The sequence below is a fragment of the Zalophus californianus genome, chromosome 12 (genome assembly GCF_009762305.2).
Source record: "Zalophus californianus isolate mZalCal1 chromosome 12, mZalCal1.pri.v2, whole genome shotgun sequence".
In the NCBI taxonomy this organism is placed as follows: domain Eukaryota; kingdom Metazoa; phylum Chordata; class Mammalia; order Carnivora; family Otariidae; genus Zalophus; species Zalophus californianus.
Window position 1 is genome coordinate 92219733 of NC_045606.1, and position 16204 is coordinate 92235936.

At 51.0% G+C, this 16204-nt stretch overlaps 1 protein-coding gene across 4 annotated transcripts in view; it reads left to right on the forward strand.

Moving 5' to 3' along the window:
* Window positions 1-16204, forward strand: part of TBXAS1 (thromboxane A synthase 1) — a 158419-nt gene that overhangs the window by 135874 nt on the left and 6341 nt on the right. For all 4 annotated transcript variants that reach the window (XM_027574593.1, XM_027574592.2, XM_027574594.2 and 1 more), the window contains one exon: window positions 14553-14644. In XM_027574593.1, coding sequence (XP_027430394.1) covers window positions 14553-14644 — 92 coding nt within the window. The remainder of the gene's footprint in view (window positions 1-14552; window positions 14645-16204) is intronic.

Consider the following 16204-nt stretch of genomic DNA (forward strand, 5'->3'; position numbering starts at 1 on the left):
ATATTTCATTTACCTTAAACACACACACACACACACACACACATCAGGAAGCTAAGTAATCTGGGGGTCCCAAAGACCAGAGCAGGCTGCCCAGGCCAGCCCGGCCTTGGCCTAGAAGACGGTGTGGGTCACGGCCCCCCTGGAGCACAGGGGACAGTGACACCTGCCGTAACAAATGGTGCTTTCTCATCAGGCAGATTTGACCAGTTTTACAAAATTCAGCTCCCAAACTAGAAACCGAACCCTCCGTACCATTAGTCAGAGGGTGCAGCACATCCTTGCGGGTCCTCCTTGGCTGAGGACAAGAAAAAGGGCTTCCTTCCTCGCTTTCCTTGGCTTGGCCTTGTCAGCCTTTAGAATCGGGCAGACTTGGCGTTTCCTCCCTCAGCACTATTTCTGCCAGGCTCCATCCTCTCTCTGCCTCCCAACCTTGCGCACAAACCCCTCTGAGCCTCAGTTTTGTCCTCTGTAAAATGGAAATGCAGTGAAATGATACACGTGACACTCGCCCTGTGCCTGCCCCCCAGGATTGGCCAATAAATACTCAGTGTAGCTGCAAATTTTACTTTCGTACAAGGACGTCGCTGATTCCACTCTCTGACCGCCCCCCCCGCCCCTGCCCCAGGCCAGGCATCGTTTCTCTTGTCCCCAGCCTTGTACCCACATCACCTGGCACTGGCTTCCCTGCCCCTCGGTGCACACGGGCAGCAGCTAGCAGCTGGGGGGCCCCGGGGGTGTGCTCGGGCCCAGCACCCCCCTCCCCTTTCCAAACCATGCAGGTGGGTCCAGCACTTGTGTGCAGGATACGCCAGCCCTAGCACGAAAGCCGCCAGCAGTCTGTGCCCCCGGTGAACGCAGCAACTCGAGAGCCTGGCACTCGGGGTGACAGCTAGCTTCCCAGATCGGTCTCTTGTGTGGCAGGACGTGACCCTCATGTCCTCTAGGGGGTCCGGCCTCCTCATGTCTGCTGAGAGGTCATCCCACCACCTCTGGTCCTGACCCCTGGGGGCCTTCTGTCCAGGACCCTGTAGAGCAGCCAGGCCCTTGCCCCTGGAGCTCCTGGGGCCACCTGCTGTCACCCCCTGATGGGCAGGAAATACAACCTGGCAAACATGCCCAGCCCAGCTCAGTCGTGCCCACCTCCTTAGGGCTGCGTCTCTGTCCCCAGGGGACCCCTGCTTCCCTCCCTGCCCACACCTCCTCCCCTGCCCTGTCCATGGCTGTGGACTTGACCCCTGGCTGCTTGGGCCTAGGAGCCTGCAAAAATCCCTCACCCTGCTGGCCGCTGCCCAGGGCCTCCTGCCATGACACGGTCACCTCCCGCACCTCCGAGGATGCCAGTCTGCCCCCACCTTCAGGTCAGGCCCCTGTGAGAAACCTCACTGGGTACAGGGGAACTGCACCCCCCCCAAAACAAATGGCCGTAATTAACACGTGCCAGCTGCATGCCCCACGGCCGTGAGGCAGAGAGCACATGCTCCAATAAAACAGCAGTAAACGACGTGTCTGTGAAGGAACTTGGTTCAGTGCTGCTCCAAAACCTTGTTCAAGTGCTTTTATTGTTTCTGTGTGAAAGAACACAAAAGCTTTTGGAAAATTGCTTTGGCACAAGCCTCCCCTTCTCCAGGAAGTGTTTCTGATCCGCCCCCATCCCCAGCCTGGGCAGGTTGGGTGGCCCCCACAGTGCCCCCTTCATGTCCCCACTCTGGGCTTCCTGCCCTCCGAGGCACAGCGGGGTCCACAGGGCTCCTTCCCCTCCGGGGCCCCCACTGGCCCAGCGGCACCCGATCCCTCTGTCAATGCCCGCACACAGCAGGTGTGGGGGACTCATTCCCAGTACAATGGTGGTCTAGAAGAGGTGGTCTGCAGACATCCCGGGAGCCTCAGACGTTGCTGAGGGAACCCCTGTAGGACAGATGAAGTTCTTCTTAGGAAAGATATTACAAAGATCTTTAAAATAAATATGTAAAATAAAAGCATAAAGATCAGAACACAGAAACAGAATCATTTTTCATAGAGAGGAGGGGAAGGAGAGGTAATGTCCCCTCATGTGGGCACAGTCACCCTTTTGGGGTTTTGTCCTACATTAAAGGAACAGTCCAATATCAGATAAAACAAAAACAAAAACAGTTAACGAAAGTTATGCCCTGAGTGGGGACGGGGTTGAAGCCCCCGAGGGCTCGTGCTCGGCAGCTCTGTCCACAGGAGCCGTGGCGGAGCCCCTAACTACAGCCTTCGTCAGATGCCTCAGGGGTCCGCAGGTCCAGCTTGCCCAGCAGATGGGGCGATGGGAGGGGAGACCTGGCTGGGAGCACTCAGCCTCCCATTCCATGAGGGATGGGGTGCGGGGCTCTCATTTGCAGGGCAGTCTCCCTGTGACTCTCCCTCCCCACCTGCAGGCCTAGAAAGCACACGTGGGCAGGGCAAGGACGGCATAGAATGACTGCCATCTCCCCCCATGTCCACTCCAGGGAGGTGAGCCCTCCACATCTCGAAATGTGGTATGAGGGGAGCATCTGCGAACATCTGCCATTCCCGAAGGCCCAGTAGGAGCCACCTGCGGGCCGGCCAAGCCTTCCCTCTGGGCCTCAGCGGCCCCCCTTCACCCAAGGCCCAGCCCCCTCCCAGCAGACCAGAGGCATGAATTCCGCGTCTCAGCTCCACTGAACAGAAATCACTACCAAGGCTCTGAGGCACGCGCTATCTGTGGTTCAGTGAGTCTCCTCTCACAGCCAAATTTAATTACAAAGAAAGGGGGCCCTTTCCCCCAAGAACCTCATTCTTCTATAGCCAAGCCCAGTCCTCCAGCTCCAGAGGGAGGGAAGGACACTCTGTTGTGTCTGTGAGGTCGGGAAGCGCATGTCAGCCATTACTCCGGGCCCGTGTTTACTTAGCTTCGCCAGCCACCGTGGAGGCCACTCCTGGCAAGGAATCCTTTTCACTAAAAGACATCAGTTACAGAGAAAGGGCAAGGGCTAAAACTGCGTCAGGTGGGAGAGGTGGGGAGGCAGCCACCGTGGAGGGTACGAGGCTGCCCCCGGAGACAGGCCCTGGCTGAACACCAGCTCTCCCAGCGTGCGGCCCTGGGCACCCAGGCTCTGGGCACCTCCATCTCCTCTGGGGCAAAGTGGGATCTTACGAGGGGACAGGAGGCATTCCGCGAGGCTCTTGCCACAGGGAAGAGTTGAGGCGGGTCTCCAAGTGCCTCTGCCCCGTCTTCCAGCATTTACCTTCTAGCACCTTCCTCCCTCCTCTGGTCACAGGAGTGGGGAGACCTCTCTCCCCGCCATCTCCCCCAAGGCGGCCCCACTGAATTCTTAATTCTCACTGGCACAGCTGTGTCCTTCTCTGCTGGGACGACCCCACGCCTGCAGCTACGGTGGACTCACAGGGTCCTTGACCAGCATTTGTAGAAACAAGCAAATCTGATTCGTGCACTCCGCACCTCATGTCCCAAAGCAAGAGAATTACAAACAGAGCTTCTTCAGAAAACCCCGGCTAGCACTTGAGGAGGAATCCTCACTACCACCCTTCGAACTGTGATTTATCCCATCTCACAGACGAGCAGACTGAATCTGAACCTTGAGAACTTGCCCACTGTCTTCCAGTCAGATCTATTGAATTCCAGATCTCCGCTTCTCCACTTACCATTCTGCCTGTCAACCGTGAAATTCAAAATCTCAAGAATTGATTATAAAAGAGGAAGACAGTGAATTGTTCCTTGGTTTTTTTTTTTTTTTTATTTTAACTTCAAAAACTTACAATGAGGGTTGGATATATTTTAAAGCGTAGCTGGACTGGGGGATTATTTTTTGTAAGAGCAGTAAATGAGCATTTCTGTGTGGACACGGGCGGGGGTAAGTCACCCCACCTCTCTGAGCTGTGGGTCCTCTTCCGTACCGTGGGGGCTGGGGCATTGAACTCATGGATCTTCTGAGGCTCTGAGTCTCTTTATGGTCCTGGCACTAATCTCCCACTCACGTGCCAGGGGCCAGGGTCGCCCACTCTTTTCCCCTCAAGCCAGCCAGCAGATGTACTGCCTTTCTCCATTAAAATCTGGTATCAGACTCCACTCGGGCCTCTAGACAGCAATTGTGGGCAAAGGAGATTTTTTTCCTTTTTTTTAGCCTGGGCCTAGCCCTTCCCACTTATACCCTGAGATGGGAAAAATGGACTGAGCAGGCAAGAGGGAATTTAAAATGAGCTGGAAAAAAAAAAGAAAAGAAAAAATCCTGCCACAATAAATCGCATCACAGTGGAGATCTCTATCTAACCAGAAAATTCTCAGCCCAGACAATGGCTCATTTATTTCCAACAATATTCAATACAACAGAATTCCAGCCCAACAAAAGGATTTCTACAGGTTCTTGGAGTTGGTTGCAAAGGGATTTAACCTACATAGAAAAGAGAACTGTTCAATTACAGATTCCCAGGCGCGAGGGAGACCTTTGTAAATAAGTTGTAAGGGGGTCTGCTGTAAATGCGGCTGCTTCCCTGGGGGAGCATCTCGCCTCCAGACAGCGAGAGGCAGAAGCACCATGGCCCTGCCTGGAGGACGTTTGGGTAAATATTTGGGTAGAGACGGCTGCTGCTGGGATGGTGAGCAGAGCCGGCAATCTGAGGGAATGGCCCTCTCTCCCAGGCCCGCAGATGATACATTTCTATAAACATCCAGGCAGGCAGCCTCCAAAGACTCCTGAGCTTTCCAAACGCATTTCCTATTCCATGGTCAGCGGGACTGCGTTGCAAGCAGGGGCGGTAAAGAGGAGGCAGGAAACAGGAGGGTGGGGAGGGGTCTGGAAAGCCAGCCTTCTAAATTTAACACACAGTGGCTTTTAGGCCGAGTGGATAAAAAATAAATTCCAGTGCTTAAAGCTCTTATCTTTGTTTACCATTTCCCCAAACAGTACATGACCTGGCCTCAGACTTTTAGACGGAGTGATGGAGATGCACACAGGAATGAGGGATGGGGCTGCTGGGGGCAGAGGAGGGGGTAAAGAGAGCAAGCTGATCACCTTCCACCTTCACGTGACATTTCCTCGGCTGGCAAGTGACCCAGGACCTGCTAGCGTCACAGGCTGTCTCTGGCTAGATGGGGCAGGGCTGAGGGCGCTTGTGATGCTTCGGACCATCCTAGCTGTGGAAGGCACCACGGAGTCACTCACATCCACCTCCTTTTGATGAGGGACCCATGAATACCCTCCAGCGACCTTTTCAGATGCTTAGTGACAACTTTTGACAATCTCCAGTGGCCATGGGGCCTTGCCTATTTCATTAAGTTCTAGTCATTGGAAAATCCTTCCCTATATCGAGTCAAAATCGTCCTCCCTGGGCCTTACACCAGTGGGCCTGGGTCCACCCCACTAACTAGAGGGGCAGCACGTGCTTTTCCTTTGTCGCGTGTCTGCTGCTCGGTCTGTGGCAATGCTCTCATTTCTGCCCTTGGCTTGCTCGGGTCCCCCCCACCACCACCCAGATTCTTTCAGTGTGCCTCTGGGAGGGGTGTGCCAGCCCCAGCTCACTCCCGCTCGCTCCATCCCCTCTCCCCGTGCTCATCTGTTAAACCCCCCCAATGCTGGTCTCCCCTCCCCCACTCAGCTGACGGAGGCAGTGTCTTTCCCTTGTCCCTAATTGCCGTGGCTGTGTCCGTGGCTGTGTCCGAGACTCCGTCCAGAGTCCCTTCCTTTCCAGTCCCTCAGCCTTCTTTCCCTGGGTGGCCCTGTCGTTCAGTCCTCAGTGCCCTGCTTTTCTTTCTGACCCCCATCCCAGGGGACTCATCCCCCTCTGTGCAGCTGAGCTGGACCCCATATCCCCCCCAACACACACACACACACACACACACACACACACACACACACACACACACACACAAGCCTGCCAAAGCAGAGCTGTCCTGGAGGGGCAGCCTCGCCCAGACCCATCCTCCTTCCAGCTCTCGGCCACCCAGGAGTGAAACCTAGGGATCGCTTTCATCACTTCACTCCCTGCCTCCTTACATGCGAAGACTCACCTCCCCTGGCAAGTCTTCCTTTAAAATTATGAGGACTCGGGGCACCTGGGTGGCTCAGTCGGTGAAGCGTCTGCCTTCAGCTCAGGTCATGATCCCAGGGTCCTGGGATCGAGCCCCGCATCGGGTTCCCTGCTCCGCAGGAAGCCTGCTTCTCCCTCTCCCTCTGCCACTCCCCCTGCTTGTGCTCTCTCACTCTGTCAAATAAATAAAATCTTCAAAGAATTAAAAAAATAAATAAATAAAATTACGGGGACTCTGTCTCAGGCTGCACATGAGAATTTCCCGAGGAGCTTTTAGAACACTACCAACCCCTGAACACCAATCCACCAATTAATGCTGAATATTTCGGGGTGGGGCTTCAGCCTCAGTGGGGAGCAGCCAAGATGGAAAATCACTGTTTATATAGCTTCCCTTTCAACCCCATGCCCACTCTGACTTCTGTACTCTCATCAGAGCTCCTCACTCCTGCCCGGACTGTTACAGTAGTCTCCCGTCTCATTGTCCTATTGACCAGCTTGTCCAACTGCCTTCTTGTACATCACTCTCAGAGCACAGAATACCATTTTTCAGTCTGTCACCTCTGCTCTTCAAACCTTCAGTGGCTCCCTATTACCATAATAATATATCTCTGAATAAACAAGTAAACGGTTTCCCAAATACATAGTGAGTCGAATGTATGGGATTAGGTCTTGTCTCCTCTCTTCCCCCCTCCCCACCTCCACACTCTGCTAAGGACATGCCACACCCATGTCACAGACGTACTCACTGTCTACCCGGGGAGAGAGTGAACCAAAAGAATTTCTCTGCAAATTAAATGCAAAACACTCTCTCCCCAGTGCAGAGAAGGTGAGCAGGGTGATTTAACGGTCATTTACTTAGGGGCTTAGTTCTTTAAACATCATATACAATCGGCTGTTAATGGAGAGAACAGAATCCTAAATATTACGTAACAGCAGATAATCCAACGACTCGAATCTAGTTGATCCGGGAATTTTATGCTTATGAGTGCTTATGCCCACTATAGGGATAAATAACTCTGCTCCCCCAATGATACGCCATTTTTTCTCTCAACCCTTTCCTGGAATAGAGACAGTGGTTGGGTTTCAGCGTGTTGGAGGGGCAGGCAGAGGGAAGCAGGGGCGAGGGGGGGCTCACAGTGAGATGTGATCGAGGGAACGGGCGTGTGTTCAACTGGTCAACCATTAAAATTTCAGGCAAGATGTACACCCAATATGTAAAACTGTCCAAAATATCTACTAAAGCTGAACATACACATTCCTTGTGACCCAGCATATCCGCTCCTAGGCATAGACCCTGCAGAAGGGGGGACACATGTCCACCAAAAAACATCCACAACAATGTCCAGCTTTATTTATAATGGCCCCAAACTGGGGCAACTCAAATGTCCACCCACCGTTGAACACGAGAGTGGACATACATCAGCGCCCCGCCTCACACGTGGGTGAGTCGCCAACACACGCCCGACAAAAGCCTACATCGTGCATATTCTGTTTAGATGCAGATTTTCAAAAGGCAGAGTAATCTCTCGAGTTAGAAGGCAGGATAGTGGTTGCCCTTTGGGGGGGCGGGGGCTGTGACTGGACCGGGTCACGGTGGTGATTCAGAATGCTGGCGATGTCGGGGGTCTTGAGCCGGACGTGGGTATACAGGTGTGCTCGCCTTGTGAAAAGTCACTGAACTCTGCGCTTTAGTTTGTGTGATTTTTTTTTTCTGTCTGCATGCTATTCTTCCATAAAATGTATATAAGGAGAGGTAGGGAGGGAGGGAGCGAGGAAGGGGAAGAGGAAGAGAGAGGAGAGGGAGGGAGGTTGAGGCAGTACAGCATGATGGACAAGTCGTGGGATTTGAAGATCTGGATTTAGTTCTGACTCTGCCATTCACCAGCTGTGTGACCTTGGATAAGCCACCAACCTCTCTGAATCTTTTCTTTTTTCATCTATAAAGTAGGCAACAAAAACTGCCCTACCTATGGCACGGTGCAGTTGTGAGTACCCAATGATATAACAGATGTAAAAATCCTCTGTGCACGGTCAACTACTGCAAGAGACAAAGCTATTGCTATCTTAGATCTGTGAAGACAGGAATTCCTGGGGGAAGTCAGGGACATCAATAAAGCTCCACCCAGGGCCATCGGTGGTAAGGGCGAGCACTTGCGGGGTGTGTGTGTGCGCGTGCGTGGTGTGTGTGTGCGCGTGCGTGGTGTGTGTGGGTGTGGGTGTGTGTGTGTGTGTGTGTGTGTGCGCGCACAGTCGGGGTTATGTTCTTTCATTACAATCCCCTCACCTAATCCCTTAATGGCCCGGCCCTCAGAGTATGAGAGCTCCAAGAATAATCCACAGGTTTACGTGACATGGGTTCTGTCTCCTTTCTTTTAAAGTGGGTGTAAAGAGATACTATACACACTCTCCTAATTACTTTTTCTAAGGTATGGACGCATGGCTGCATCTAAGTCGGCCACATTATTTACATTAGCACACAGGACTTCCTGGGCATCGGCAAGGCAAGGCCGTGATGCTGATAGAAAGATCATCCCTCCGTCCCCCGTTGCCTCTTGCCCCCAACCCAGACCAGCTCACGCGGACCCATTGCTGGACTCTCAAAGCCAGCAAGTCAGAGCCTCTGTTTAGAGAACCGGTCAGCGAGGAGCCCAGGTCCCTGCTCAGGCCTCACCCGCGGGACTCAGTGCTCATCTCGGGAGACTGATCGCAAGGGGAGGGGCTTTTCTGCTGGGTCAGTGGTCAAAAGGGCAAAGCCAGGGTTGCTCCATTTTCCACGGTTTTGTTTCATATTGTCATCTTATGTTCCCCAGAAAATGAGAGTGAATGGAAATCTTTATTCTTCCTATGGGCTGTATGGCCCCTGGCTGTCCCCAGGCTAGAGTGCCGGGTCTTAAGGGATTTCAAGCTCCCCGAGTCTGGAGGGCAGAACGGAGCCCACTTTCTGTAACACCGCATCCGGTGACAAATGCCCCATTACTGGTCCAACTGCTTGGGGAGGACAAACCTGAAGCCGCCCCCACTTCTGTTTCCTTTAGCAGAATAAGAAAATGTTAATTTTTCTGTTAGGTTCCCTGAATCTCCAGGAAAAATCTTTTTGAAAGCAGTGACATTTTTGTTTTCTTTTTCTCCTTTATTCTCCACATCCTATCATCTGCACACACCCAGCATGTGGTATATGTGTAGGTGTGAGTGACTCAAGGGAGGGGTGTGTGTGTGTGTGGGGGGGTGTCTAGCCCTCAGAGAAAATGACACACAAGAATCTAAATGTGGCAAAATGACATTAATAGGTCAGGAAATAGTATTATTTCTTATTTAAAAGGATTTACCCGGGCACCTGGGTGGCTCAGTTGGTTAAGCGACTGCCTTCGGCTCAGGTCATGGTCCTGGAGTCCCGGGATCGAGTCCCACATCGGGCTCCCTGCTCAGCAGGGAGTCTGCTTCTCCCTCTGACCCTCTTCCCTCTCGTGCTCTCTATCTCTCATTCTCTCTCTCTCAAATAAATAAAATCTTTAAAAAAAAATAATAAAAGGATTTACCCATAGATTTTCCATGAGGTTCCCTTAACTATCAGGTTTATCCATCACATTTAAATATTGGTTTACAGATCTAAGCTATGTGATAAAAAGACTAAGAGACCAAGGACCTTAGAAATAAAATTAGAAGTTACTGCCCACTGAAAATCAAATATAGATGGAAAAAATCTTCTGGAAAATTAAGGAACTTTGGATTGAGAATATAAACCATGTGGCAAAGATTCAGTTTATGTTTTAATCTATATTTTCCCCAATATTTAGCAATCAAATATTTACTATTTAATCAGTATTTCCCACTATCGGATAATAATAAATATTTAATATCTATTTTCAACCTTCTAAGAGGGCAGTTATTTTATGAAATAAGTCCCAGCTGAAATAAGTTCTATAGGATTTTAAAATCACTTTCTTCCTTAACACGCCCTTACAGAGTCATTTTAGTATGTGCCACAGAAGACCTGATGATGAAATGAGCTCCCTGCCAACGAATACATTCAAACAGAAGGATTATCTGCTCATTGGGTGCATTATGGTTTCCAGAGACCCGTCACCTTACCGTCTCCTTCGCCCTGCCCTGAGAGCTGGGCATGACCCCAACTTACAGGCCCGGTGACCTGTTGATGTTGCCTTGGCAACCGGCCCCAGGCCACAGCTGCTGGGCGATGGATCCAGGATGGAGAACCTGGCTGGACCCCAGTGACCACCCCGAGGCATGGCCAAGGTCAGGGAGAGAGGCTGCAGCAGCATCCCCGTTGGGTGGGAGGCAGGACAGCTTGATTCTAATTCTGAGTCGTATGGCCCGTGCAACAGGAGTCAGGGAGAACCCTCAGGGATCCCTTTTTAACATTATCTTCTGGAAACACAGGTGCTTGAAGTGCTTCCTGGCTTGAAATGGGAGGATACTCTGCTCAGAATCCCGTCTGGGTTCTGCTGACATTACAGGCCAAGCGGACCCTCCTCAGCCCTTACCAGCACAGAGGGTCTGAGCACCAAGGGCGACCGTGGGGCTGGGCCAGAAGCGCAGCTCCCAGCTCCCAGGCTCCTGCCTGCGAGGCTGGCGCTGCTATTTTAAACACGTTTAATTCTTTAGTGCAGCTCTAAGTCTTTGCATGGGGCTACTCCACACACTACTGTTATTTACATTGCTATTTAGTGTTTCAGCTTTTTTTCTTTTTGAAGGAAAACTTTTGAACCTAGACAAATTAGAAGACCACTTGGGAGAACTCTGTCCCCCTCACTCAGTGTCCATGAGAGTCCACTGCGACCCCTCTGCTTTCATCCATTTCCCCACCTTCCCTCACTTCCAGGTTTTGTTTTTTTAAAAATCCCAGATGTCCTATCATGTCATCGGTAACTACTTCATTCTGTATTTCTAAAATGCAAAGGTTCTTTTCTAAAACAGGACCACCATACCATCATCACACTAAATACAAATGAACCATAATTTCCTAAGTGTATCGAACTGAATACCATCAGGGGTCAGGGTCCTGTGATGGATTCATGGATTTTTTTTTTTTTAGATTGGTTTGTTTGAACCAGCATCCAAACAAGCCCACCCACTTTTCACTGGCTTCTTCTATTCCTCCTAAAGATCTCAGTTTAGGAATCACTTCCTTTTGTCAGCTTCCCCAATCCCGAATGCCTGGGATGTCTGTCCTCTGTTCTCTCACAGAGCCTTGTGCTCACCACTCTCTAACCCTCCCCATTGCTTTGCATACTGAGATGGACGGTGAGGTCCAGGAGGGTGGGGAGGGTCCCCATGTGTCAAAGTCATGTGCCCTGTGCCTAGCACAGTGCCTGGCCAACAGTATGCACCAATTCGGCATGTGTCCAACGAATACATGAGTGAATGAGTTCTCAAACAGAACTCTGTTTCCCATTCCTCCTAAGTCCGTTCTAGAACACGTTCCACATTCAGTATAATGATTTGCATAGAAGGCAGCTTCACCAAAGAGCAGAGACTTGATCATTTTTGGATCCTCAGCACCTTGCCCTGCACCTGACAGGCAGTAGGGGCTTATGGAGGGACTGCTAAATGTGTAAGGACATGGGTTTTCTACTTCAAGTTCTATCTGTGTGCTTTTGGCTTCGAAGGCTTTCCTCTCTGGGTCTCATTTTTCTCATCTCCATAATGAAGAATTTGGATTCACGATTCCTAAGTCTTTTTGGGGTATAATTTGCGATTCTGAGTAGGGGCCCGGCATTGCTGGGGAGTCCCCATTTGCCATGCACTTGCTGCCCTCTGCTGGTGGGACTGGTGCAGGACTCCTTTATCCCTGATTTTCCTGAAAAGGACTCAGGGAGCCCAAGGTCCAGATGGGTGGATGGTCTGTCAGTGGGATAGGGACTTGAATTTCATTGCCTCACCCGGGTTTTGATTAAAAGGTGCAGGCGTGAGCCTCCCTCCACCCCATCTGCCCACTTCTCCCGCAGGAAGGCTCCCTGGGGTAGATCGCAGAAGGACTAAGGCAGTGAGTGGTCTCTCCCCAGGGCTCACATTACAACTGCTGGTGGGGAGGTGAGGTTGGGGGGAGGGCTTCAAAAGAACTGGTGCCCAGGCCCCACGTCAAACCAACAGATGAATCCTTATATATTAGAAGCCGTCCCACTGCTTCTAATGTTCAGCCACACGGACAACCACTGGACTAAGCTGATATTTACATGTGTATCTTGAGCCAAAAGCTTAGAAGCACAGTAGAAAGCTCATCCAGAGAAAGAATAAATGAAGACTTTGACTTTATAATATCAAATTCCCTTAGCCTGCTTTTAAAAAGGCTTTCTTTCTCTGACAAATGCTGATAGCTTCTAAATCACAAATTTTGTTTGGGGAACCAATACCATTTACTGCTAGGGACGCTGCTTGCGGGATCTGTTTTTCTGTTTTTGTTTTTTTCTTTTTGAGATTTAGTTCTATATTTTGGTACACAATACCACCATTTCTTATTTATTTATTTATTTATTTAACATTTTCACCATTTGTTAAGTCTCCTTTGGTGGCAGATAACAGAATTCAGCTGTTGCTAACTGAGGCCATAAACGAGAAAGTGCTTTTAAGAGTTCTGATCCACCACCCATGGGGCTACTTGCAAACAGAAACTGGAGCCCTAAGGGACACCAGGAAATGGTGTCTCTCTCTGTCATTTGCCTCCGCCTCTCTCTGCACATTTAATTCATTTCTTCTTTCTCACAGCCTACTGGAATTTTCTGCTCATTCATCCACAAGGCAGAACATGGTCACCAATAGATCATGACTCACCGGGGTTCAGTTTCCACCCGGTGGAGGAAAAACTCCTTTTCTCTAGATCCAAATTTCCAGACTGGTGCCCTTGGGTCAGAGGCTCACCCTCGGGCCAATCAACCATGGCCTGCGTGGCCAACTCCACCATTCTTTGACATAAAACGGAACTATGGGGCCCCTCACTCAAAAGGCAGGGGCAAGTGCCATTAACAGTAGATACAGAGGTTCTCCCTTTCTTCTTTTTCTTTAGCATGAATCTTACCATTCACCTTTACATCACGCAACACCAGTTTTAAATGTAAATATCAGAGCATTTAACTCACATGCAAAATCACTGAAATTACACAATTTGTATTTTGTGACTCACAGGCCAGAAGAAACAAGCACAAATCAAACTACTAAGCATTAGAAAGAAGAGAGGTGCCCCAGGGTCCCCAAGGAGGCACTCCCCCACGCAAGGGGGTACTGCGTGGTCTGGGGAGCCAGGCCCTCACGCGTGTTTGGGGGCCATGCCCCCTTCTGCTAGCCACTAGACCCATGAGGGGCATGGTGTGGCCAGCTGCAGGCCCAAGAATGGCTCTCTGTAGCAGGGGCCACTCTGGGCCCCTCCGTGGACAGCTGGGGGCCTGCAGCCTGGACTTGCCCCCAGTGCTGCCCTCTGCTGCCCTGGGGGGGAGGGGTCAAAGGAAGCAAACCTCCAAGCTGAGGACTGCTCTTGCAGCAGCACTATCCGGTTGTAAGAAAGAAGGTGGTCACCAACCAAGCAGGTGACGCACTCTGGCTCTGTAGGGAGTGGGGTGAGTGGGAGGACTTGGGGAAACCCAGCGGAGCAGTGAATAAGCCTCCATGACCCCATTCTAACCCTCCCCCCCGTCCTGCCCCCCAGCTCACATTCCATGTGTCCCTCCGCCCCAGGCCAGGGGTGACGGTGAGGGTGACAGCGTCACTCCAGTGGGCATTGTCCAAGGGACCCTGGGGTCCCCCCAACACAGGGTGCTGGGTCATGCTTCTCCAAGCCTTTGCCCTTGAGTATCTAATGCGCATTTCCCAACCTTTCCTAACCTGATTGAAGAGCAAAATCTCCTTGTCTTCATTTGTATTTTTCATCACGGCAACTTTATTTCTCTTTCTATGCTCTGCCCATTCATATCCTTTGCCCATTTTCCTAATGAGTTTCTTTTCTTACTGACTTAGAATGCCTCTTTGGGTTTTGTCACTATGCATCTTTTATGTCACTAGAACTTTTTTTTCTTTTTCTGCGATTTCACGCTGCATTTTTTAACTTTATGATGTACCAGTTACTGCCCCCGTGGTCACCCCTCTGAGGCTCGGTTTTCTCATCTGAGAGATGTGAGAACGGCTGCCTCGTGGGTCTACAGGGAGGATTAAGCCAGATCGTGTCTCTGCAGTGTGTAGCCACCACGCCACCCTCTCTCCATAAATGCTCGCAGCTATGCCTGCCACCTTTGCGTTAGAACCAAACTTCTCTGTAGGACACTCCAAGGTCCCCAAGTCCCAGGCTGGCCGGGCTGGTCCGCAGTAACATACAGCACCACGACACAAGTCCAAGGGAACACGCAGGGTGCTGACCTAACGCAGCTTGGATTGTACTGACTGCATTTTGCCGAGTCTCTGTTTATGAGCCTGCTAAGTCGGAGCAGGACTCTAAAGCTAATGGAGAAGTCAGAAAGCTGTGGGACTCAGCGTGACTCAACTTTCTTCATTTGTCACCCCACCACCACCACCACCAGACGGCCCCTGACTACAGCAGCCTCCAGGAAGGCCTGCCCTACCTGGACATGGTGATCGCAGAGACCTTGAGGATTTACCCACCGGCTTTCAGGTATGCCTGAGCTCCCCCACCTCCTCCCCCTGCCCAGGCCCCCGCACCCCAAAGGCCCTTCCGGGACATCACTGTCTAGGCTCCTCACCAGTCCTCGGTCTGTCACCACCTGCGTTATTGAGAATGCTGTTCTCAGGTTCCTGGAGGGCAAGGCCTGAGTCTTGGGTTTCTTGGGTTTCAATGCCCTCTATAGAGTGACCATAGCAGTAAATGCTGGCTCATTTTCCTCTACACTAACTACCTTCTCAAAGGGTCACTGGTCTATTCTTAACATGACCTCCCTCCCCAACTCAAGCCAATCTCCTTGGCCTCCTAGCCTTCAATGGCATTTGCTAGTCCTCCTGCCTGTTCATCTGTTTGTCCATTCTTTCATTTGGCAACTATTTATTGAGTCGAATGCTGGGCCAAGCACGGGGAAATCAGCCGTGTACAAAACAGATAAAACCCCTGCCCTTGGAGCTGACGTTCCAGGGGGAAACTTCCAAAGTCTGGGAGGCTGCTCCTCACTCTCCAGCCACCCACCCCTGTCCCATCCTTTGAGCTCCAACCTGACACTCACTACCCTGGGCAGTTTGCCTCTCCTCCCCCAGCATTTTCGAGCAAACTGTACTTCCTATTACATTCTTAGACACTTCTCATCCCCTCTGCAACATCTCGCCCGTGGACATCTGCTCACACCACCAACCCGTAAGTGCCTCGAAAGCAGGAATCAGGTCTTCTGCTTCTTTCCAGCTTCCCTTAAATAAGGCAACACATGGAGCACAGGATCTTAACTTGGGCCCCCAGGCCTTTAGGGAGGGAAACAGTGACCAGATTTCAGGTTCTAGAAACAAGAAGCAACACAAAGCATTTAACCTATCATAAGTTCCACTCTGCATGTCTAAAAATTAGTATACCCCATCATCCATAGGGAGGTATCTTCTGCCATTCTAAAAGAGAAAATGTGGATGCTCTGAAGATATCTCACTATATTCCAAACCAAAAACATCATACAGAGTGTGATTATAGATATTGTCCAAAGTGTTCGGACCCGGAGCAAATATAGAGAACTCCAGAAATGTGAGTGGAATCACATGGTCCTCAAGCATGAGGTCCTGAAACCCCAGGACTTGCCGGGCCACTCTCCTGACGCCAGCATTCAGACTGATTCTGTGGGCCTTCCCTGATTTCCTTGGGAGCCACAGAGCACACCGTCATCCAATCCTTGCTTTTTTAATGATTTATATCCAGCTTCCTTCCAAGGGAACTGCAGCTCCTATACACATTAAAATGAAGCTCAAAATAAGACATTCAGTGATAGAACAAAGGCCGTCCAGGGGGAAGAGGCCTTTACGGGACCCCAGAGAGGGCCGATAAGGGGGGCCAGGTCCCCACTCGGGTGCCGCGGCTCCTGCCAGAGAGGAAAACCAGCCGAGTTGAACAGGCGCATTCTCTGGCAGGAGGAAAGTCTATAAAGTGATCAAAGATAGGTCCTTTCCTGGATCTAAACTCAATCAAGAACTCAGCGCGTGAGACCTTGTAGCAGGGATGCGCTGAGTGACAAAGTGAACAGGCTCTTCA